The following is a 22,455-nucleotide window of genomic DNA, read 5'->3' on the forward strand; positions in this document are numbered from 1 at the left end:
AGTCTGACTAGGAGTTTTGTGCTAGAAGAAAAGTAGGTGTAGAAGGAATGATTTTTTGATAAGCTGTGTGTGGCGTGCAAAATCCAAAATAAGCATTAGCTCTGATATCCAAAGGATACACAATGATGAAAAATACAACAGTATGCTAATACTTAGCATAGTATTATGACTCACTGGGGAGTCTACTAAATAACTTAAAGTATACTAATTTAAATTTAACAGGTTTCATACTTGGTGATTATTCTATAGATGCTTAAAAAGAATGTGATGGTTGGGTAGAGTGTTCCATAATAGCCAATTAGATTCAGTTGTTTAATAAGGTCATTAAATTCTATATCCTTGGGACGCCTGGGTGGCTCAACAGTTGAGTGTCTGCCTTTGGCTTAAGGCGTGATCCTGGGGTCCTAGGATGAGTCCCACATCGGGCTCCCTGTAGGGAGCCTACTTCTCCCCCTGCCTGTGTCTCTGCCTGTGTCTCTCATGAATAAATAAAATATTTTAGACTTGGTTTTTATTTTTTTTATTTTTTAAAAATATTTTATTTATTTATTCATGAGAGACACAGACTGAGAGAGAGAGAGAGGCAGAGACACAGGCAGAGGGAGAAGCAGGCTCCATGCAGGGAGCCCGACGTGGGACTCGATCCCAGGTCTCCAGGATCACGGGATCACGCCCTGGGCTGAAGGCAGCGCTAAACCGCTGAGCCACCCGGGCTGCCCCATCTCTTGCATTTCTAATTCCACCTAGGCCTCTTCTTCCCGAAGAACCTGAACTGCATATGTACTGACTAGAGCTGGTCCAATTCTCAGACACTCCCCAGTAGCCTCAGATTTCTTTCTTTTAGCAATATCTACCTCTCCCTGCCACATTCCCACTCTAGTTCAACATAGATATCCAGGGAGGCCTAGAGTGAGAAATCCAGTGGCTGGGACTCAAATATGTAAAGATAGCTTTTTATTCCTCTTTTCATTTAAAAAATAATTTCAAAATATGGGGTAAATAAATGGAAAAGGACAGCAATACTTCTGTACCCAACCACAGTAAACGGTCTATACTTGATAAGACAAATTGGTAGAAGAAATTGGGGCTGGAAGTTTCAAAGAAGACTGGCAGGTCAGGGCCCCTTTCAGGGTATTTCTTGGAAAGACAGCCAATCGGCACCGCCAGACACAGCAAAGGAGCAACAGGCCTGCTGAAAAGAAGCAATGCTCAGATTGGGAAGTAGGGAAAGGCTTGGCATAAAGATATACCAAGACCAGTCTGAGCTGGGAAATGTCTCAGCCCTTGGAAACCTCAATTACCCTGGGGATCACTTCACTCCCTACCTTTAGAGGTTGTGGGAGGAAAAAACAAACAAACAAAAAACCCAAAACAAGTCAGAGGAACAAGACAGTCCAAACACATCCTTTACCTAGGGGTCTCCCTGACCTGAATCTCACCTTGGCCCTACCTTAACCATAAACACAGGGAGCCAGAAAGCTGACGATTTCCAAGAACAGGGAAGGACATGACTTTTTTTTTTTTTTAAGGACATGACATTTGTAATATTTATCCATCTCTTTCTTGCCTGGACTTTATCTTTCTACTCTGCCCCAAGCTGGCAAACTGGTTTTTGCTCCTTTTGTGGCTTCTGCTCCTTCCTGCTCCATACACTTGTCACCTGAAGATTTATCCGAGATGAAGGATCTTGAGGTGAGAATGTTTTCGTGTCTTCTGTAGGGAAGGCGGGAGAAAAGGGGCGGGTGGTGGTCTCTTTTAACCCTAAGACTTAAAAGTTCTTCTTCCAAGAACACAGGCAGAAGGCTGGGGTACTTGGACAGATTGATATGTCAGACTAACCTTTTGCAACTTTTAATTTTACACATTTAATACCAAACACAAACCAAATACATTCACCACCTAGAGGGTACTGCACCCTAACCCTACCTTAACTGCAGGAATTAGGTTCAATCTGATGTCTAGGGAGGATCACAGGAAAGAAACAAGGACAGGATCATTTGGCGCCTTTTTAAAATGGTGCAACACCCCCACCCACCATGTCACAGAGCTCCCCATCTGGTGCTGTGACCCACCTCTAGCAGAAAGCCAAAAGGGGTCCAAAGTGCCTTCTATATGTCACTTACTTCTCCCATTTGCTAAAGGGTGCTACTAACCCAAAGAAACAGATCCTAGAAGAGGAGGAAGTCTCCAGAGAGCTACTGAGGCATACTCCTAAAACCAGGAGAAGCAAGGAGTGACTTCAGAGAGGTCCAACGCTGTTGCCTGAACTTCCTAAATCCCAGATCCATGGGGAAGCCCAGGACTCTATTGCTTCTGTCTGGTAAAAGGAGTTTCTGGGTCCTCTGTGACCCTCTGAATTCTGACTTAAATTCGCCACCTAAAAATGGTCTACTCCCACTCCGAAGCTTCTGGTTCTTCAGTTGCTGTCATCTTCATCCTCAATCTGAAACCGTTTCTTCTTTTGGATTTTTGGAGTTCTCGACTCTGGTGCTAGAGGAATGACAGGGATGAGAAGAGAGAGTATCTAAACATGTTAAGGGGGAAGGAGAGGAGTAGTGTTGACCTTCAGGTTTGAGGAGAAGAGTGCGAGAGGTCAGAAGAAAAAAGCAGATCCCAGTAAGACTCCCTACCTCGGCTCCTACCCTCATCTTCCTCCTGTTCCTCATCACTGTCTAGTAGTTGTCGCTTCCTGGATGCCATTTTCAGCTGTTCTTTCTCACCAGCAGCCCCTTCCCCTGAAGTGACCATAAGAGGCATGGAATTAGGGAACTGAGGCCTCATGTTCTCAGAATACCCTATCAGCCCTCTTGATCAACATGGCTGGCCCATAGTAAGTACCCAACAGGTAAGTGGTCTTACCCCCTGTGGACACCAGGCTGGCTTTCTTTTTTCGGGCTAATAAGAGGGCCCTCAGGGCTTGTGACTGGTGCTCCTTTTGGTGCTCCTCTTGGTGCTCCTCTTCAGGGCTGTGCTCCCTGGGGACTCTAGGTTCTAGTCCTAGCTGAAGTTCTCCCTCCTCCTTTGGCTGACTCAAAGAAGCTGCTACCCTCCGGAGCTGGGTAGGACTCAGCTTGGCTGGAATTCTCCAGAAAGTTTCCTATAGGAGCAAAGAAATTGAAAATGGAAAAAAAAAAAAAATCAAAAACAAAAACAAAAAAATTAACATGGAAGTAAGACTCTAGTTCATCAGATCTTCATATTATTCATTGAAAAAATATGATCCCACATTGGTAAAGATCCATGAAGGTGATAAATTCTACTTATTGCTTATTTATCCAATATATGCACAATGTATAGCCCAGTGCCTGATACATCAGAAGGTTCCCAGTAAATTCAGTTGTTAGCTAAATAAATCAATGAGCGGATATTGTGGATCTAAAGGTGAATCAGATATGATCCCTGCTTTCAAGGAACCCACAATCTAAAGGGAGAAAGGACCAACATACTGTAACATCACAGGACTGGGGCTACATCAAGGGAATGAGCAAATCCCCACTACCAAAGGCCAGGCACACCACTCAGAGACTGTGGACTCTGTCCCGCCAACGGCGGGGAGCCACCCAGTGCTCTGGACAGGGAGTGAGATAATCAAAACTCTACTCTAGAAAGGTAACTGGGAGGGTAGCATGGAAGGCAGAGTCCGGGGATGGGGAGGTGACAGAAGATGAACAGGACGGCTGCCGCTCAGAGCTGACTGGAAGTGAGGTCAGAGATGGCAACTGCAACGAGGAGGAAGAGACATATTTTAAGATAGCAGCAACACCCCGTGGCTGATACTGGAACCAGTGTATTTACCTGCCCAGAGGCAGGAGGCCGAACCCCTAGCTTGCGCAACAGCTGCTGAAACTGCTCATTTTCCATGGCTTCCTCAGTTTCTTCCGTCAGTGGCACCAAAGGGACTGCCTGGGAGCAGCCTAGGACAGGGTCGATAGTCATGTGGTGAAGACAGGAAGCCAGAACTGGTCGTTCATCCCACCACGACCAGGACTCTAGCAGCTTCCAGCACCCCAGCCCTGAAAACTGTCGTTTATCCACTCACCATCCTCTTCTCGATCGTCTGCTACTCGAATCAGGCAGTTCTGGAGCCACAGAAGGGGAGCAGAAAAGCCTAAGGGAAGGAGGGAAGCCTATGGGCTCATGCTGCCAACCCCTCCACCTGAGACGTCTCTACCAGCGCAAGTCCTCACCTTCCTGATACAGGCTCTGCCCAAGGGTTTCAGTTGAAAGGCCTGAGCTACCCTGGGCTTGCTCTGCTTCCGAGTTCTCATCTTTCTCTGCATCCTCATCACTCTCTCCCTCTGGCGGGTTTTCTTCTTCTTCTACCAGATCTTCCTGGCCAAAATCTTGCGGGGACTCCTCCCCAGGAGGCTAAAATTCAGTGGGGTGGGAAATGAAAAAAGGGGTCAGGATGAAGAAACGAGTGGAGTCCTCTGGTTCTTAGTATATATGCTGCCGAAGCGAGCACAAGTCTTGTTCTTGACCACTCGTGGAAACTGGGGGGACCTCACCAGAAAATCCTAAGGCAGGAGCAATGTGAGGGGCACTTCAGCAGAGCCAGGGAAAGACCATTACCAAGCCTGAGGGCATGGACTTCCTCCGCCGTTTCTTATATAGCTCCCGCCGCTCGGCCACCAGTCCCAGAGCCAGCAGCTTATCCACTATTCGCGCCCGTGAGCGTTTGGCTGTGATATTCTTCATGATATGATCTAGCACATCTACAAAGAGAGAAAGTGTAAACACTAGAGGAACAGGGGAAAGGGAGTAGTGATGGCGAGCAAGAGGAAAGAGGCTAATTCAATTTGGAAAGAGGCTAATTCAATTCACTCACAAATACCCCCCCCCCCCCCAAATACGGTAAATGGAGAGAAGGGATGGGATAAGCCTCCCTCAGGAAGAGGAAGCAGGGGAAAGAAATGGGTGGCTTGGCTCCCGTCTCAGGGCCTCGGAAGCCCCTGTCACTTACCATCTGAATCCTGGAACTCCTCAAAAAGCCGCTGCAGCTCTAGCTCCTGATCTTCTGTCCACAGTACAATTTGGGTTCCTTTCCTGCTTAAGAAGGCGTCAGTGGAAGAGGGGGCTCGAGGAGGAAACAGAGGACTCCCAACCTGAAAGCCCTCCAGAGCATGCGCCTCTACCTCGGGAAGTCCTTGACACTGTCAGCCAGGCCCAGCCGTACCAGATGGTGGGTGACCTGCTTGCGTGTTCGAGGGGTTTTCAGGTGTGCCAAGATGATGTCTATCACATCCTGACCTAAGGTGGAGGAGCAGTGAGGCTGTCAAGAGGCGTCCTAGAGCTCAGGCTCATGAATCTTCAGATCTTAAGGACCCATACCTTCCACATCCCTATGGGCAAGGTACAATTCCTGAAGCTGGGCCTCCTCCTCTGGGCTCCACGTAGGGGGTTTGTGACTGGAAGATCTAAATGAGGAAAGGAGAGTGGCGCCTGGGTGGCTCAGTGGGCTGAGCATTTGCCTTTAGCTCAGTCATTATCCAGGGTCCTAGGGCCGAGCCCTGCATCGGACTCCTTGGTCAGTGGGGACTCTGCTTCTCCCTCTGCCTCTGCCCTTCCCCTTGCTCTCTCTCTCTCTCTCAAATGAGTAAATAAAATCTTTATAAATAAATAAATAAGAAAAGGAGAAAAGGAACATGTAGGATGTTGGCTTCAAAAGAGGAGAGACCAAAGGCCCTCTCTGGTCAACTCTAAAAGGAATAGGAAGGTAAAAAAAATTTTAAAAATAAAATAAAATAAAAATAAAAGGAACAGGAAGGGGAACACAGGTAACTCAGAGGAGCCAGCTAGCAGAGGCCTAAGGTATGCTTCCTTTCCCTCATTCTCCTTTCATTTAAGAATCTAAAAGTCGGGATCCCTGGGTGGCGCAGCGGTTTGGCGCCTGCCTTTGGCCCAGGGCGCGATCCTGGAGACCCGGGATCGAATCCCACGTCAGGCTCCCGGTGCATGGAGCCTGCTTCTCCCTCTGCCTATCTGCTTCTCTCTCTCTCTCTGTGCGACTATCATAAATAAAATAAAAATTAAAAAAAAAAAAAAAAAAAAAAAAAAAAGAATCTAAAAGTCAAGCTAAGAGACTTTTCGGGTTGGGCCTATGGAGGCTGACACTACAGTGGCAGAGTGGATTATGGGAAAAGGAAGATGTATGAAAGAAGAAGAGCAGAGCTACAGGGAAAGAGGGCAAACATTTCCATGAATCCTCATAGTTTCCCAGCACATTTCAGGACAGGGCACATACAGACTCTCTCCAAGGGGAGAAACTGACCACCCCGCATGAAAGCTGCTGGAGGAAGGAAAAGAGAGTAGACAGGACACCTAGGATCCAGTCCCATTTCCCCTCTTGGGTGACTTTGGGGAAAACATTATTTCACTTTAGGGGCTTGTTTTCTCACCTACAAAAGGGGAAGAAAGACTAGCTGACCTGCAAGCTCTTCTAGCTTTGACACCCTGATTGTGTCACCCACTGTTGCCCATCCTTCCCCAACTTCAAGCTCACCCGTCATCCAGAGAGCCATAGCCCTCGGCCATCTCTCGAACCACAGCTGTGTTCTTCCAAAACAGTAGCTCCACAAAGGCTTTTGGATTGACTGCAGCCAATGCAAAGAACTTGCCCAGGATGTACCTGGCAAAAGTCACCAGCTCCTGTGGGAAGGGGAGGCTGCTTTGAAACCTCTGGCCTAAATGTACCCATAAACCCGGCCTGCTGGGTACTTTTTCTCTACCTGTTCCCAGCTGCCCCTCCTCATTCAGACTGTCTCCTAGTTTCCCCATCTGGCTCCCTCAACTTGCCTGCCCGCTTCCTCACTGGTCCATCATCTCTCAGCCCCTGACATCACTCAGCACCCTTTATCTCCTCAAGACCATCCTTTGTGACCCTAGGGCTCCCCTACACCTCTCGATCCTCGTTCCTCGGTGTGTCCTCACTTTGTAGGCCCCGGCAGCCGGGTCACTAAGCAGACGGTTGAAGAGGCAGAAGAGTGAAAGCTGGAAAAGGAGCGCTTCCATCTTGAGGTCATGGGCTAATCGGTGCAGCATCTTGACAACGCAGTGGTTAGTGTGGGCACTGTTCTGTCGGTAGCTCCGCAGCAGCACCACATAGGCTCGCACAACAGTTGAGCTTGCAAAACTGCATAAAGACAGGGAGGGAGAGAGGGTGTCAGCCTAAGAAGGATGCTGCCCACCCTCCCAACTCCACAATCTCCACCCTGGGACCAACTCAGTCCGTTCAGCCCGCACCGTTTCAGGTAGTCCAGAAAGTTAAATTCTTTCTCCGACACCTGGACCTCTTGCAACTCTTCCTCCTTCTCTTCCTCCTCCCCCTCTTCTTCCTCTTCTTCTGCCCTTCGTTCCTCTGGCCCCTGTTGTCCTATAGAAAAAGGGAGGATTATTGGGTCTCTGTGATGCTGGTTCTAGAGAAGAGCTGGGAGGAGAGAGGTGTGAAGGAAACAGACTCACGGGGAAGCGGGGCACTGATGATTTGTTTCAGCAGCTGGATCTCTTCCTCTACAGAAATGTCTTGTGAGCCAAACACATCTCCTTCTGGCCATACCTCCCTGGAGCACAGAGAAAAAAAAAAAGATTTCAACCAGGGGAGATTTGTGTCATAATTTGAAGTAGGCAAAGGAATTTAGACTCATCTCTCATTTAGTAGCCAGAAAGAGAATGCAAACTGTTACCTCAAAGAGGATACAAAGACTCTAGGGAAATTTTCCCTCAAAAGCCACAATGCAATGAACACATAAGAACAAAATGCAAACAACCTAAATGTCTGACATTTGGTTAGACAAATGTACATTTGACGTTGCCGTTAACAATTAAGGCAATATATCTCATGAGAAACAAGGTTCGTGATATACTGAGAAGAAAATATGAAACAGTATGTCAATATTGTTTTTATAAAAAAAGGCTGAATATCTGTATAGATAACCCAGAGGGAAAAGAATCAGAAAGATTACTCATCAAATTGTGAAAGATGATTATCTTCAGCCAGTAGAATTATCTACATTTTTTCCCCCAATTAACTGTGCTTTCTGGTATTTCTCAAAAATAAAATAGAAGGGATCCCTGGGTGGCTCAGCGGTTAAATGCCTGCCTTCCGCCCAGGGCATGATCCTGGAGACCCAGGATCAAGTCCCACATCAGGCTCTCTGCATGGAGCCTGCTTCTCTCTCTCTGCCTGTGTCTCTGCCTCTCTCTCTTTCTCTGTGTCTCTCATGAATAAATAAATAAAATCTTTAAAAAAAAAATAGAAACAGGGACACCTGGGTGGCTCAGCGGCTGAGCATCTGCCTTCGGCTCAGGGCGTGATCTTGGGATCTGGGGATTGAGTCTCGTATCAGGCTCCCTGAGAGGAGCCTACTTCTCCCTCTGCCTGTGTTTCTGCCTCTCTCTGTGTGTCTCTCATGAAAAACTAAATAAAAATCTTTTATTTTTATTTTATTTTATTTTATTTTTTTAAATAAAAATCTTTTAAAAAGAAATAAATAATAAAATAAAATAAAATTTAAAAAAATAAGCAAAAGCCCCAATAAGCCAATCAAAACTCCCCAGGACTCTGTGCTCCGTATAGAGCCCCTGTGCTGCTGATGGGACTTCTCTCTTTCAAAGACAAAGAACCTTGTACCACAGTGAAAGCCTCCCTCTGCTCCTCCCAAAAGTCCAGGAGCTGGATCCAGGAGGATGGATGGGCAGGGTGCTTACCGGGCAGACCTAAGGAGGGTTAGGGCCTGTGAAGCCTGGCCAGCCAGGAGACAGTCCTGGATCCGCACCATGGCTTCCGCCCGCTGCTCTTCTACTGGCACTTCTGAGGCCGCATCAAAGGGAACCACAGAGTCCAAGCTGAGGTCGGGATCCTAGAACAGGATTAGGGCTATGGAACAGGGGAGGGAAACCCAGATGTCCTATTAGTGCACTACCCATGGGAAAGGTAAGGTTTTTCCTACTACCTACCTGGGCACAGCATCGTAGCTGCTCAGCCAGGGACGGCCACACAGCCTCTAGTTCACCTGCACTATAGGGGACATGATCAGAAGCAACAGGCTGACCTACGGCCTTCTTTTTCTTCTTTCTCTTCTTTTGTTTGTTCTACAGAGAAAGAACTATTGTCATGATGGCAGGAAAGCTAAGAGGACATTTTCCCATCAATGTCTTCTCTATTAATTAATTCATTAAAGGTCTGAATTAATTAATTCAATAGTCACAGAGTGAACACTGTGTGCTATTCATAAGCAGTAAGAAAGCAACAGTGAGAGTGAGTGGTATATTTCCTTGCCCTTGAGGAACACACAGTCCAGTGGAGGAGACAGGTGAGTAGATAAGTAAAGTATATTACAGTATGGATAAACTTAGAATACGGCTGGGCATAAAATGCCACGGCAAGGGACACCTGGGTGGCTCAGGAGTTGAGTGTCTGCTGCCTTCAGTTCAGGGCATGATCCTAGAGTCTCCGTATCGAGTCCCACATCGGGCTCCCTGCATGGAGCCTGCTTCTCCCTCTCCCTCTGCCTATGTCTCTCTCTTTCTGTGTGTCTCTTGTGAATAAATAAAATCTTAAAAAAAAAAAAAAAAAAAGCCACAGCAGAACAAAGGAAAAGTACTTGACTTATTTCTGGGGGTCAGAGATTTCCCAAAAGCAGTGATATCTTAAGCAGATTATAGAATGAACAGGTTTGTTATGAAGATACAAAAGGCTTTGTAAAATGCATAGCACTACGTAAACATAATCTGTATTGTTTTTCTCCTGAAAAGCAGGAAAATGAGAGTCAACACCCCACCCTTGTTCCCTAAATCATGACTGAACCAGTTATGGGTACAGACAAATAGGATGGACTAGGAGGCCCTTGAGGTTCATGCTCTATTCAAGAAACTCAGAATTTAACACATCAAAGGTTAGGAGCATGAGCTTGGGAGTCCAACAGATCTGGATTTAAGTACTGACTCTTCCACTAGCAAGACCTCAAACAGGCTGCTTCTCCACTCTGTGATGTGTCCTAGTCCTACTGTGAGGATTACACGAAAGCCTTATTAGCACAGCATCTGACACAGTCAACACTCAATAAACAACAGCACCTCTTATTTCTGATAAAACAATAGTCTTGAATTAAAAATATCTTTTAGTAAGGTCTCACTGGTACTACTGTCTCTTTTAACTGCTGTTCTCACTAAATTTTAAGCCACAGCATATAGAATACAGGAAGATTTTTACAAAGCAGAGTGTCTCTGTCTGTAGGATACAAATTCATCGAGATTTTCTTCTTGTCTTAGACTTTAACATTTTATTTTATTTTTATTTATTATTTTTTTAATAACATTTTATTTTTTCATCACTGTGAAGCGTACTCTTTAATCCCCATCCTCCCACCACCCTCCTCTGGTATCAATCAGTTTGTTCTTTAGTAGTTAAGAGTCTGATTGTTGGGGATCCCTGGGTGGCGCAGCGGTTTGGCGCCTGCCTTTGGCCCAGGGCGCGATCCTGGAGACCCGGAATCGAATCCCACATCGGGCTCCCGGTGCATGGAGCCTGCTTCTCCCTCTGCCTGTGTCTCTGCCTCTCTCTCTCTCTCTCTGTGACTATCATGAATAAATAAATAAAATCTTTAAAAAAAAAAAAAAAAAGAGTCTGATTGTTGGTCTGTCTTTTTCCTTTGTTCATTTGTTTTGTTTCTTAAATTACACATGAGTGAAATAATATGGTATTTGTCTTTCTCTGCTGACTTATTTCGCTTGGCATTACTATCTCTAGCTTCAACCATGTTGTAAATGACAAGATTTCATTCGTTTTTATGGCTGAATAATATTCCATTACACACACACACACACACACACATTCATCTATCAATAGATACTTTGGCTGCTTCCATAGTGTGGCTATTACAAATAATGCTACAATAAACAAAGAGGTGCAGGTTTTTCTTTGAATCAGTGTTTTCTTATCTTAGACTTTTATTTATTTTTTTAAAGGATTTTATTTTTAAGTACTCTCTACACCCAATGTGTAGCTCAAACTCACAATCCCGAGATCAAGAGTCACATGCTCCACTGACTGAGCCAGCCAGGTGCCCTTGTCTACAACTTTTTATTTTTTATGCCATTTCAGGCTCATATTACAATCTCATCTTTAGGGATCTGGGGACTGATATGAGCAGCTTGAGTTATTCTAACAGTTACTAATATAGGATGAGATTCCAGACTTTCTGGCTTTTTATTTAGGGTGTTTGCCAGTTCACTATAATGCTACTGAAGTATAACCAAGAAGGATGATGGCATAATTACTAAGGTCTAAAATTACAAATCCCCAGAGTTGGGCAGCCCAGGTGGCTCAGTGGTTTAGCGCCGCCTCCAGCCCAGGGTGTGATCCTGGATATCTGGGATTGAGTCCCACGTCGGGCTCCCTGCATGGAGCCTGCTTTTCCCTCTGCCTGTGTCTCTGCCTCTCTCTCTGTGTCTCTCATGAATAAATAAAATCTTCAAAAAAAAAAAAAAAAGATTTTATTTATTTATTCATGAGACAGAGAGAGAAAGAGAGTGAGAGAGAGAGAGAGAGAGAGACGCAGAGACATAGGCAGAGGGAGAAGTAGGCTCCATGCAGCGAGCCTGACGTGGGACTCTATCCCGGGTCTCCAGGATCACACCCTGGGCTGAAGGCAGGTGCTAAACTGCTGAGCCACCCAGGGATCCCCAAATAAATAAAATCTCAAAAAAAAATGAAGATACTAAAAAACAAAAAAACAAATCCCCAGAGTTTATATGCTTTGTACATACTACATGTTTTGTAAATGTTTCCTGAGTGAATGAAGATATTTATGTTAGACTGGAGATTAATTTAATGAAAGAAGGAAACTACAGTAGACACACATCAGCAACACCAATAAACCTCTTGCCTTCCTTTGTTCAGAGTAGTTTTAACAGGTCAGCTTAAGCTGCAGAAACGTTGAGGTGAGTTCCTTGGTCTCCACCCTTCCCTCACGGCTCTTCCCACATTCCAGGGCTGCCCAGTACCTGTACCACCAGGTTCCCACGGCTCCGACAGAACCGCTCCAACATCTTGAGGAAGAGGTGGGTGGTTTCTATCAAGTCACGAAGGAAAGAGCGCGGCTGGCATCTCTCATCAAACTTTCGAAAGAGAGCCAGGAACAGTTCTCGGTACTCCATCACATAGAAGATATTGTCTAGGAAGAGAAAGGAATGGAAGGACTGGTCTGGAAACTTTGGGAAGGGGAGGGGAGACTGGAAAGAGTGATATTGTGGTCAAGAGATGAGAAAGGCCAGGATTAGAGACAGGCCAGGGCCTCACTCTTGATGATGCGGCTGCTATCCCTCACAGCCTCATCTGGGGACATGTCCATCTCATTCACTGTGGCCAGCAGCTCCTGATAGGCCTTCAGGGCCAGGTGCATCCTGTAAGATGAGGCAAAGAGGAAAAATGGAGGACAATTTAGAAAACTGGCTCAGGGAAGCAGTACCCCTCTCCCCCCTTCCAAAAAGACAGTGCCATCAACACAACGACCCAGCTGGTCCTTGCTCCCCAGTCTGACCACCTTAATCCTGAAACAAGAAAGAAAGTACCACCCAGAATCCAGTCACTCATGACTGCCCAAATGCACACTCTGACCCCAATTTTCGTCCCACTCACCGACGTGCCCAGGAGGCAGCTTCCTTGCGATCAGTCAGCATCATCTCATAGTAATTGGTGAGGTTCTGCTCAATGAAGTGGAAGGTACGGACACTGAGGGTCTCAGAAACCAGGCCTGGCCGAAAGGAGGCAGCTCGGTTGAAGGCCATGAAGAAAGCCAAGGCCCACATGTAGTAGGTCTCATCATGTTGCTGAGCCTTCTCCCGCAGCAGGTAATCCTAATGTCCAGAAAAAAAAGACCACCCCATGACCCCAGGGTTTCCAACTTTCTCCTTGTCCTATGATGATAGGATAGATGATAGGATAGACCCTGGACACCATTACAGCAATATTCTAGGATTCAGAATTTCCAGCCCTCTCTTGTTCTCCCCAGGTCTCTCCCCTTCCTCTGGGGAATTTCTCCAAGCCCCCCCCCTTTTTTTTTTTTTTTTAAGATTTTATTTATTTATCAATGAGACAGAGAGAGAGAGAGACAGAGACAGAGAGAGAGTGAGAGAGAGTGAGAGAGAGGCAGAGACACAGGCAGAGGGAGAAGCAGGCTCCATTCCATGCAGGGAACCTGACAAGGGTTCGATCCCGGGATCATGCTCCGGGCCAAAGGCAGGTGCCAAACCACTGAGCCACCCAGGGATTCCCCTCTCCAAGCCTTTTTTAAATTGTCCCAGTGACCTACCCCCTCCCAACATCCTCATGTCTCAAGGGTGCCCTATACCCTGCCCAACTACTAGTCCACACTCCAGGGTTAACCCCCCCAGAGCCCTCCCCAGTTGCCCTTCTTCCCCACCACTGGCCCCATCACCTCTCTCTTCCATCCTTCCCAGGCTCTCACCTTCACCGAGCCCATGAGCCGGTTATAACAATTCTCCAGGAACTCAGAGCAAAAGTCTCTGAGGAACAGTCTCACATTAAGGGCAGAGCGGCGCTGAATGGACAGCTCCCGGGCAGCTTGGCGACGTTTAGGCACCCTGCGAGGCTGCTTCCCCAAATCTGAACTGTAGTTTTGGAGCTGAGGGTGTGGGTCAGGGGATCAGAATTACTCCTCACCACCACCCTCCCCTTGCAGCTCTTTCCACATCCTTAGTGCTAGAATTTCCTCAGAAGAAACTCTTAGAAGGCTCCCTTCCTCTGGTACTAAGTGAAGATACAAGTAAAGACAATAATGTCAGAGGCTCTATTTCTCCTATTGTCTCCAACGTTCTAAGCCCCAGAACAAAGATGCTCTACTTCCAGAGATGCTTGCTTACCTTTCTTTTTTTTTCTTTTTTCTGATTTTATTCTTAAGTAATCTCTATACCCAATATGGGCCTGGAACTCGCAACCCCGAGATCAAGAGTTGCACGCTCCACAGACTAAGGCACCCAGGCGCCCCATCTGCTTACCCTCCTCCGGTACCGTCAACTCCACAATGCTCCCACCCCACGTGGGAAGCATACTCACATTGTGGAGACCTTTGTGAAAGATGAGGTCCCTCTCCCCAATGGATTTCAACCCCTGGACAATGTAGGAGCCCCCAAATCGAGAATGCCTGTAGTAAAAAAAAAAGGAAAAAGAAAAAGAAAAAGAAAGAGAAAGAAAAAGAAAAAGAAAAAGAAAAAGAAAAAGAAAAAGAAAAAGAAAAAGAAAAAAAGAAAAAGAAAAAAAAAAAAAGCCCAGAGTGATTCCTCAAATCTCTGGAAACTTTATCTCCGTTCTCTTTCATTAGCACATCAGCGTGTTATGACTACAGAACGTTACCCAGTCACCACTGTCCTAGCCTTTGGCCCAAGTCCTCAGTGGGAAGGTTCCATACTGGAGGGATGGGAACATGGCCAGGGCACCTCCCGGTCACGTACCTGTTGCCTCGCTGAAGGGCTCGAGTCTTCTTTTCCGCCATCTCTCGCTGGCGCAACATCTCCAGTTCCGCCACATCTGTGCTCCGCTCCTGCGCTAGGCGTCCCTTTCCTACTCCTGCCAGCTGTTCAGGGTTCTAGATTTGGAACAAGGAGGAGAGAGTCAGAAGGACAGTCATTCCTTGTTCTAGGTTCAGTCCTAGGAGGAACAAAAAAGATGAAGGAACTAGGACTGCTGGAGGTGCCCCGTACTCAGGACATGGCTACTCTGTCTGCCACCCACCTGCCCCAAATAATTCAGCCATTATTTTAAGAGTGATTGTGGCTACACGGCAGAGACGTTCATAGGTGAAGAGCCTAGGGAAAGAAGCCAGGTTCTCACCTGGTCACGAAACATAAGCGAGATGATCTCTAGCACATGCAGACTCCACTGCTGCTCCGCAGGCGAGCTGGCCAGAAAGAGAAGCAGGTCATCCAGGCCACTGAGGTGAACTGCCCAGAGAAGCTGGTCATGGACACTGGCATCATCGTCGATCCTCTGAGCAGTGAGTGATGAGGGGAGGAAGAGAGGTCATTCAGTTCCACTGCCCTCCCCTGACCTTCTCCAATTCATTCCTTGACCAAGTTTCCCTCTCTTCCTTGTTGGAGGGCAGAAAAGCAAAAAAAAAAAAGGGGGGGGGGGGCGAGAGGGAGGTGGAGCACAACCTAACCAAGCATAAGAAAGCGGACAACCCAAGAACCTCTCACCTTCTCCTGATCAAGGTCGGTTGGAACATGGAGAATATTTCTGACCAGCAGCAGGATCCGTTCAATCAGCAAGTTGTCTTCCTCCTGCCGTTCCTCCCAGCCCTAGTCAGAAGGACAGTAAGAGGAAGAGACTCCTTGCAGAAGGCAGGCGGCATCTACTCTGGCTAGAGGACAGAGGCCCAGAGGAGAACCAGGATTAAGAAGGAAGAAAAGAGGGACGCCTGGGTGACTCAGTGATTGAGCATCTGCCTTTGGCTCAGGGCATGACCCGGAGGTTCCAGGATCAAGCCCCACATTGGGCTCCCCGTGGGGAGTCTGCTTATCCCTCTGCCAGTGTCTCTGCCTCTCTCTCTGTGTCTTTCGTGGATAAATAAATAAAAATCTTAAAAAAAAAAAAAAAAAAAGTAGGAAGAAAAGAGTTCAAGCAGTCCTGAGGCAGCCAGAGACAATGGATGGGACTCTGTATTGCAAGGACTGGGACCGTATCTCCAAACTCCACTGTCATGACAATGACCATCCTGGCGCCCTGCCCAAAGGAGGAGCGAGGCGCTAGCAGTCCCCTGGGATCCTGGAAGGTGGACACCCACTCACCAGCTGCAGCAGCTCATACAAAGTTTCACTGAGGACTCCAAAAGCCTTCTCACTGGCAAAGGCCTATAACAGAGGGGAATGGATCCTTAAGTGGCACCCACCCTCTCCATCCCTACTGCCCCCAGCTTCGGCCCCAGGGACCCTGAAAGAGAAACTCACCTCTTTGTAGGCCTGCAAGTAAGCTAACACCTGCAGAAAATGGTGCCGTAAGCTAGGCTCCTTGGGCACACTGCCGAAACAAAGCAAGGCTGGTTGTGTCAAGTTCACCATCAGCCTGGGGAGACAATGAAGGAGGGAGAAGTTATTCAGTGTTACCAGGGTCAAACGCCAAAATCTATCAGCTCAAACACCAAGGGTTGGTGCATGGTAAAAGTTAAAAAGCTGGGGAACCAACCTGATAACAGCATCAAAAAGAGGCTTGTCCTGGCGGTGTTGGGTAAGGATGGGCAGAAGGTCGCTCTGCAGGATCTGGGCTGCCCCCAGCTGCTGCCGCACATCACGAGTGTCATCCTCATGCCTCAAGTAGCGGATCAAATCCTTCACGCTCTCTTCAGGGACAGAATAAACGCTTACAAGGAGCCCTGGAAGGAGCTCCACTCCGGCCCACAGGCTATTCATACCCATGACTTGAGAAATTCTAGAGACTTTTTTCCCTGTTTCCTTAAAAAGGTACTCACCTAAGCAATCTGGTTCCTTGTGGTAAGTGTCTCCTTCTAAGTACCCAAGGGCACTACATGTGGCTAGAAGTTCACAATTCATCATGTTCAAGTCCATACACCAGTGGACCAGCCGAGAGAGACAGACGTAAGGTAGGTGGAGACCGGACACAGAAATGATGAGGCCTGTAGAGACAGGGAAAGATAATAAAGGTAGGGTCCTCTCCATGAAAGGGAGAGGGGAATAGAACAGGACCCTAATGCTCAGAGTATTCTGAACAAGGTCCTCAAATGCTTCACTTTTGTCAAAACCAAATGTGCTAGGGATACCTGGGTGGCTCAGCGGTTAAGTGTCTGCCTTTGGCTCGGGTTGTGATCTCCACAGTTCTGGGATCGAGTCCCGTGTCGGGCTCCCTGTATGGAGCCTGCTTCTGACTATGTCTCTGCGTCTCTCTCGCTGTGTCTCTCATGAATGAATAAATAAAATCTTTAAAAACAACAACAACAACAAACCAAAAGTGCTAGTCCTAGTCTCAGGGAAAGCTTAAATGCTTACATTAAGGCTTCTCCCTAATCAAAACCAAGGAAACTCCAAGCCTAAGAATTAAGCACCTGCTCCATACTCCAACTTGGATCTAAAACTATGGAAACGGTCTGTTTCAGAGTCAAGATAATGCATAGAAAAAAAGGGCAGCTAGAGAAAGGCATCAACTCTGAGACTTTTACCCTCAGGGGGCTCTGTAGCCTTTTGGAGGAAGGGGGGAAAATGATCCCCCGTCTCCCGTCAGGCCTCCTCCCCCTTCCCCAGCCCTTACACACCCAGTTACAGCTCTAGGGCTAAGAAACCAGCATCGACCATTCAGTGCTTCTACTTAGAATCTGACACTCCTTGGAGTCCTGAGGCTTCTGAGGCACTGGGGATGCGGAGAGAAAATTCCTTCCCTCTCCTCCTCAAAGTTACTCTTAAATTTTGGGGATCTTAGTAGAAACTAGTGTCTAACGGAATGGGTGAGGAAAAGTATTAAATGGGAACCGGTTAAACTCCCTTCACTCTCCTCCTTTCCTGAAACTTGTCCCCCCCCCCCTTTTTTTTAAGATTTTATTTACTCATCCAAGAGAGACAGAGAGAAAGAGGCAGAGATACAGACAGAGGGAGAAGCAGGCTCCATGCAGAGAGCCCGACGTGGGACTCGATCCCAGGACTCCAGGATCACACTCTGGGCCAAAGGTGGGCGCCAAACCGCTGAGCCACCCAGGGATCCCCTGAAACTTGTCCCTTTTGATGAAGATCCCTAAACCTTCATCAGATAACCAAGTAGGCGGAGACCCAGAATCTTGGATGTTTCAGAACCTGACCCTAATAACGCAGATACACACACAAACACATTATATCCACTAACCTGTTCCTGTGAAAAACTGGGAACATCTGTCAGTCTCATCCTCTTAGCATATTCAGCGATACTGCTCTCAGCCCTTGGCGGCTTCCTCTATAAAGACCTTTCCCTGTTCCTCTAGGCCCTACCTCTAGCCCCTGACTCCACCCTGTTCCCCAAAAGTAAATGAGTTGTGTCCAAAGGACCAGGGTTTAATGTCTGATGTTATCTCCTTGCATTTATGTAATTGGTCTACTTCTCTAGGTTATCTGCTATCCTTCTACCCCCACCCAGTACTACTCTACTTTCTGAATGCTCAGCCCAGCAAGAGAGAGCTGTAAAGCACCAAATGACCAAGAAGTCTGAAAGCAGACTTCTCTTCAATGCCCTCTCTCATGGGACCTCTAGACCCTCAGACCTGGACTCCATGTGGTAGGGGGATCTCTGATTCTCCCCTTAGACATAACCATCTTTTTCAGCTAGATCACTGGTGTGTTTACATATGTGCACACACACACGTGCACACACGCACACACACACACATATACACACAGAGTGAAGGGCTTCCCTGTATGCTCTCTCCAAGTGGTAGCAGGAAGCTAACAAAAGAAAACAGCAGAAAAGAAAAAAAAAAACCAGCAGAACTGTCAGTGAAGATGTTGAGTCGGCATATCCTCCTCAAAATAAGACACAGCATCACACTCTGGTACTAAAAATTGTGACATGATTAAGTCTTCTAATAATAGAGACAAAGCCACATCTGGGAGGCTCTAAGGCAGATGATCTCATACAGTCCTAGCTCTGCTTCCCCTCTATCTTTGTAGACTGTAGACCAAGCCTATGTAAAGAGTCAATACTTGTAAAATTGGCTCCAGGAGAGTACTCAGACATCTGCTTCCAACATATCACTTTACCTAAAAGGCAAAAATAGTGAGGTAGTAATGGCTACCTGTTTACCTGGCTACCGACCTAAGAGGGGGAGGCGAAAGGAGATGGGTAAGGAGCAGTCCTTGCAGACTTGAGAAGGGAAGAGGTTAGGTAAGACACCCAGGACTTCGGGTCCTAATCCCATGCAGTTTTTTTTTTTTTTTTTTCCCCGTGCAGTTTTGACAAAAAAACAGAAAGCAACACGCAAAGCAGAGGAAGAAATGGGTCACAGGTCACGAAGCAAGCTGGCACTCTGGGGCCTACTTGTTAGAACTGGAATCAAAGAGTTCTCCCAGGTGTTTTAGCCGTTTTCCCGGTGGAAACACGCTCTTAGAGTCATCCAGGGGTGCCGGGTGGCTCAGTTAGTTGGGTGTCTGCCTTCGGCTGGGGTCGTGATCCCAGGGTCCTGGGATTGAGCTCCACATGAGGCATCCTGCTCAGCAAGGAGACTGCTTCTCCCTCTCCTTCTGCCTCTGCCTGCAGCTCCTCCTGCTTACACTCTCTCTTTGTCAAATAAATAAATAAAGTCTTTAAAATTTTTTTAATAATAGAAAAAATCATCCAGGGGACAGAAAACTTATAGTTCACTCTTCTCATTCATTTAATTGGAAGCTACTCATTTTGTCTATCTGGTCTCATCTCTCCTAGACCGCTTACAATCTGATCGTCTTCTCCTCCTCTGCTAAGTGTTAGCTTACACATTTCTGAACGCACTGAACTTCTTTCATGTGAGAATTATTCAGGAAAAACTTAACACAAAGAACAACAGTACAACGGCCACACCATGGGGTCAGAGTCCTGGCTTCAATGCCTCCCTCTGTTTTTCACCAAGTCAGTCACAGAAAGGATGTTGTGGCGGCCGTAGAGTTGCTCACTCAGATATTTCTCTTCAAGAAAGACCCTGTCGTTCAGCTGCAGAGAATGTGACTTGCTGACAGACCTCCAGGATCCACCTCCACTCTGCTTCCAGGGAAGCCCCTCAGCTAATGCTAAGCACAGGGGTCCTGGGGCCTAGCCATTTCTGTCCAACAAGGACTCCTCTACCAGGCAACCCTTGCTTCTGAGTTTCTCATTGGCTTGGCTGAGACTGGCAGAGCAGCCTGGGGGAGCAGCGGGGACAGGGAAGCTCTGGTTGCCCCCAAACTCACTCCCCCTTTGATCTATCACAAGCACTCCTGACTCCATCTTAGTGTCTGCTCCCCGCAGGATCCCACTTCCATTATATGGTTATTATACTGTGAGAATCCAGTGAGTTCTATCACAGCATGCTGTAAGCTCTGATGGATAATACAAAGTTAAAATAAAAATCAGCAGTTCCCATGCTTCATGATTTCATGTACCAGTATATATTTCCCCTAGACTGGAGAAGCCCCTTGACTGGTAAGCATATTAAAGACAGTGAAAAAAAAAACAAACACTTTTTAAAAACCCCACTAACATCTATTAACACCAATGTTTCATAAAAGAAACAGCTTAACACAACACACAAAAAGTAGATATGATATAATCTCAGCTATGTTCTTTCCCTTTCTTTTAAAGTATATAAACAAGTCTTTATGAAAAACTCCCTATGTTGTCCTTCTGTTTCTCATTTGACTTCAGGTTGATAGAAACATTATTATAGACTAGTACTGTTCCACTCACTGACACTTACGAATCATTGACTTTTTTTTTTTTTTTTAATGCATGAGAGACACACAGAGGGAGAGAGAGAGAGGCAGAGACACAGGCAGAGGGAGAAGCAGGCTCCATGCAGGGAGCCCGATGTGGGACTCGATCCAGGGACTCCAGGATCACGCCCTGAGCCAAAGGCAGGCGCCAAACCACTGAGCCACCCAGGGATCCCCCGATTGATTTTTTTTTTTTAAAGATTTTATTTATTTTTTCATGAGAGACACAGAGAGCGACAGGCAGAGACAAAGGCAGAGGGAGAAGTAGGCTCCACGCAGGGAGCCCAACGTGGGACTCGATCCCAGGACCCCAGGATCACACCCTGAGCCAAAGACAGACACTTAATTGCCGAGCCACCCAGGCATCCCAGGAATCACTGACTTATATATTTATATACTATGTATATCATAAAAGTTGTCAACCAGCCCAACAAAAGGAAAGCTCCCTAAGGACAAGGTTTCATTTTACCATTTATTGCTGTACTCCTTAATGCCTAGAACAGTTTGGCATATAATTAGCATGTAATACATACTTGCTGAATGAATGAATTTTGAATTAATGGATTATCCTGAGTCATAACCTCTGAACCAGTGAGCCCAATTTGGAGATTATAACCCAAGAAAACCATTCAAAAAAGACAGGAAATCACTTATGCAAAAACAAAAATAATACCTCTTCCTAGTACACTCTAAGTTTATAAAATGCTTTCATTTCATAGCTTTATTACACTTTGTTTTTTTTTTTAATAATGTTACCCTATTTTTTTAAGATTTTATTTATTTATTCACGAGAGACACACACAGAGAGAGAGAGAGAGAGAGGCAGAGACACAGGCAGAGGGAGAAGCAGGCTCCATGCAAGAAGCCTGATGTGGGACTTGATCTTGGGACTCCAGGAGCACGCCCTGGGCCAAAGGCAGGCGCTAAACCGCTGCGCCACCCAGGGATCCCTTGCTTTATTACACTTTGAACCTCACGACAGTTCTAAGTGATAGATACAATCATTTCCATTTTACAGATGAAGAAACAGAAGCTCAGAGAGAAGGAACACTTCAGTAAGATGTTTATAGATGAGTTACCTTTAAAGGTAAAGGCTTAGAAACAAGCCAGATATCCCAAGCTTGAGGAACAGCTAGGAAAACCTGGGAATATCAGTAAACAATATGTCATATAAAAACTAACTGCACGCTAAAATTCAAAAGCTTATATTAAAAAAGGGCACATGGGGTGCCTGGGTGAGTTGGTTAAGTGGCCGACTCTCTCAGCTCTGGTCTTGGGACCCTCTCTCAGGGTCCTGGGATGGAGCCCAGCATGGCTCTGCACTCAGGACGGAGTTTGCTTTGAGATTTTCTCTCCCTCTGCTCCTCCCCTTATACGCACTCTCTCTCTCTCTCAAATAAATTGTAATAAATAAATAAATAAATAAAGGCACATAAAATAGAATGTTCACAATAACAACCATATAAAAATGTGAACGATCTGAGGCAGAAGAGAGATCTTGTAAATTAATAATAAAGATGTATCTTACATTTCAAAATAAAGGTATTCAGGGGTGCCTGGGTGGCTGTCGGTTAAGCATCTGCCTTGGGCTCATGTCATGATCCTGGGGTCCTGGGATTGAGCCTGTATGGAGCTCCCTGCTCAGGGGGGAGTCTGCTTCTCCCTCTCCCTCTGCTTCCCCTCCCCTTGCTTGCTCCTGCGTGCTCTAATAAATAAATAATATATATGTATATTTAAAGGTACTGTTTTCAATTCTTGGGATGACATGGTACTTTTCAATAAAAACAGCAAGGTAGGGGCACGTGGGTAGCTCAGTGGTTGAGCGTCTGCCTTCAACTCATGTTGCAATCCGCATCGGGCTCCCTGCATGGAGCCTGCTTCTCCCTCTGCCTGTGTCTCTGCCTCTCTACAGTGTCTCTCATGAATAAATACATAAAATCTTTAAAAAAATCCAGCAAAGGTAGTCACTGCTGTACTCGCAGGTTTTCCCTTCCACCCTGTGTCTCCCAGCCCCAGGTCTCCTTC

General features: G+C 46.5%; 1 protein-coding gene across 4 annotated transcripts in view; it reads right to left on the minus strand.

The window, feature by feature from the left end:
• Positions 1-1,835: 1,835 nt before the first annotated feature.
• TIMELESS (timeless circadian regulator) overlaps positions 1,836-22,455 on the minus strand; it is a 28,963-nt gene continuing 8,343 nt past the window's right edge. For 2 of the 4 annotated variants that reach the window (XM_072768843.1, XM_072768844.1), the window contains exons 2-29: positions 16,482-16,646; positions 16,199-16,352; positions 15,964-16,078; positions 15,805-15,867; positions 15,214-15,315; positions 14,849-15,004; positions 14,470-14,603; positions 14,075-14,162; positions 13,467-13,643; positions 12,638-12,855; positions 12,299-12,402; positions 12,004-12,173; positions 8,956-9,090; positions 8,707-8,858; positions 7,462-7,559; positions 7,243-7,372; positions 6,931-7,132; positions 6,503-6,648; positions 5,332-5,417; positions 5,136-5,250; positions 4,964-5,046; positions 4,573-4,715; positions 4,188-4,368; positions 4,040-4,108; positions 3,796-3,914; positions 2,860-3,097; positions 2,631-2,735; positions 1,836-2,490 (exon numbers count right to left, since the gene is read on the minus strand). In XM_072768843.1, coding sequence (XP_072624944.1) covers positions 2,417-2,490; positions 2,631-2,735; positions 2,860-3,097; positions 3,796-3,914; positions 4,040-4,108; positions 4,188-4,368; positions 4,573-4,715; positions 4,964-5,046; positions 5,136-5,250; positions 5,332-5,417; positions 6,503-6,648; positions 6,931-7,132; positions 7,243-7,372; positions 7,462-7,559; positions 8,707-8,858; positions 8,956-9,090; positions 12,004-12,173; positions 12,299-12,402; positions 12,638-12,855; positions 13,467-13,643; positions 14,075-14,162; positions 14,470-14,603; positions 14,849-15,004; positions 15,214-15,315; positions 15,805-15,867; positions 15,964-16,078; positions 16,199-16,352; positions 16,482-16,578 — 3,654 coding nt within the window. In that variant the 5' untranslated portion in view covers positions 16,579-16,646 and the 3' untranslated portion in view covers positions 1,836-2,416. Of the gene's footprint in view, positions 2,491-2,630; positions 2,736-2,859; positions 3,098-3,795; positions 3,915-4,039; positions 4,109-4,187; positions 4,369-4,572; positions 4,716-4,963; positions 5,047-5,135; positions 5,251-5,331; positions 5,418-6,502; positions 6,649-6,930; positions 7,133-7,242; positions 7,373-7,461; positions 7,560-8,706; positions 8,859-8,955; positions 9,091-12,003; positions 12,174-12,298; positions 12,403-12,637; positions 12,856-13,466; positions 13,644-14,074; positions 14,163-14,469; positions 14,604-14,848; positions 15,005-15,213; positions 15,316-15,804; positions 15,868-15,963; positions 16,079-16,198; positions 16,353-16,481; positions 16,647-16,790; positions 16,811-22,455 lie in introns of those variants that run through there. The other 2 variants (XM_072768845.1, XM_072768847.1) reach the window with 2 other exon arrangements.

This window comes from Canis lupus, chromosome 11 (assembly GCF_048164855.1).
Source record: "Canis lupus baileyi chromosome 11, mCanLup2.hap1, whole genome shotgun sequence".
Lineage (NCBI taxonomy): Eukaryota > Metazoa > Chordata > Mammalia > Carnivora > Canidae > Canis > Canis lupus.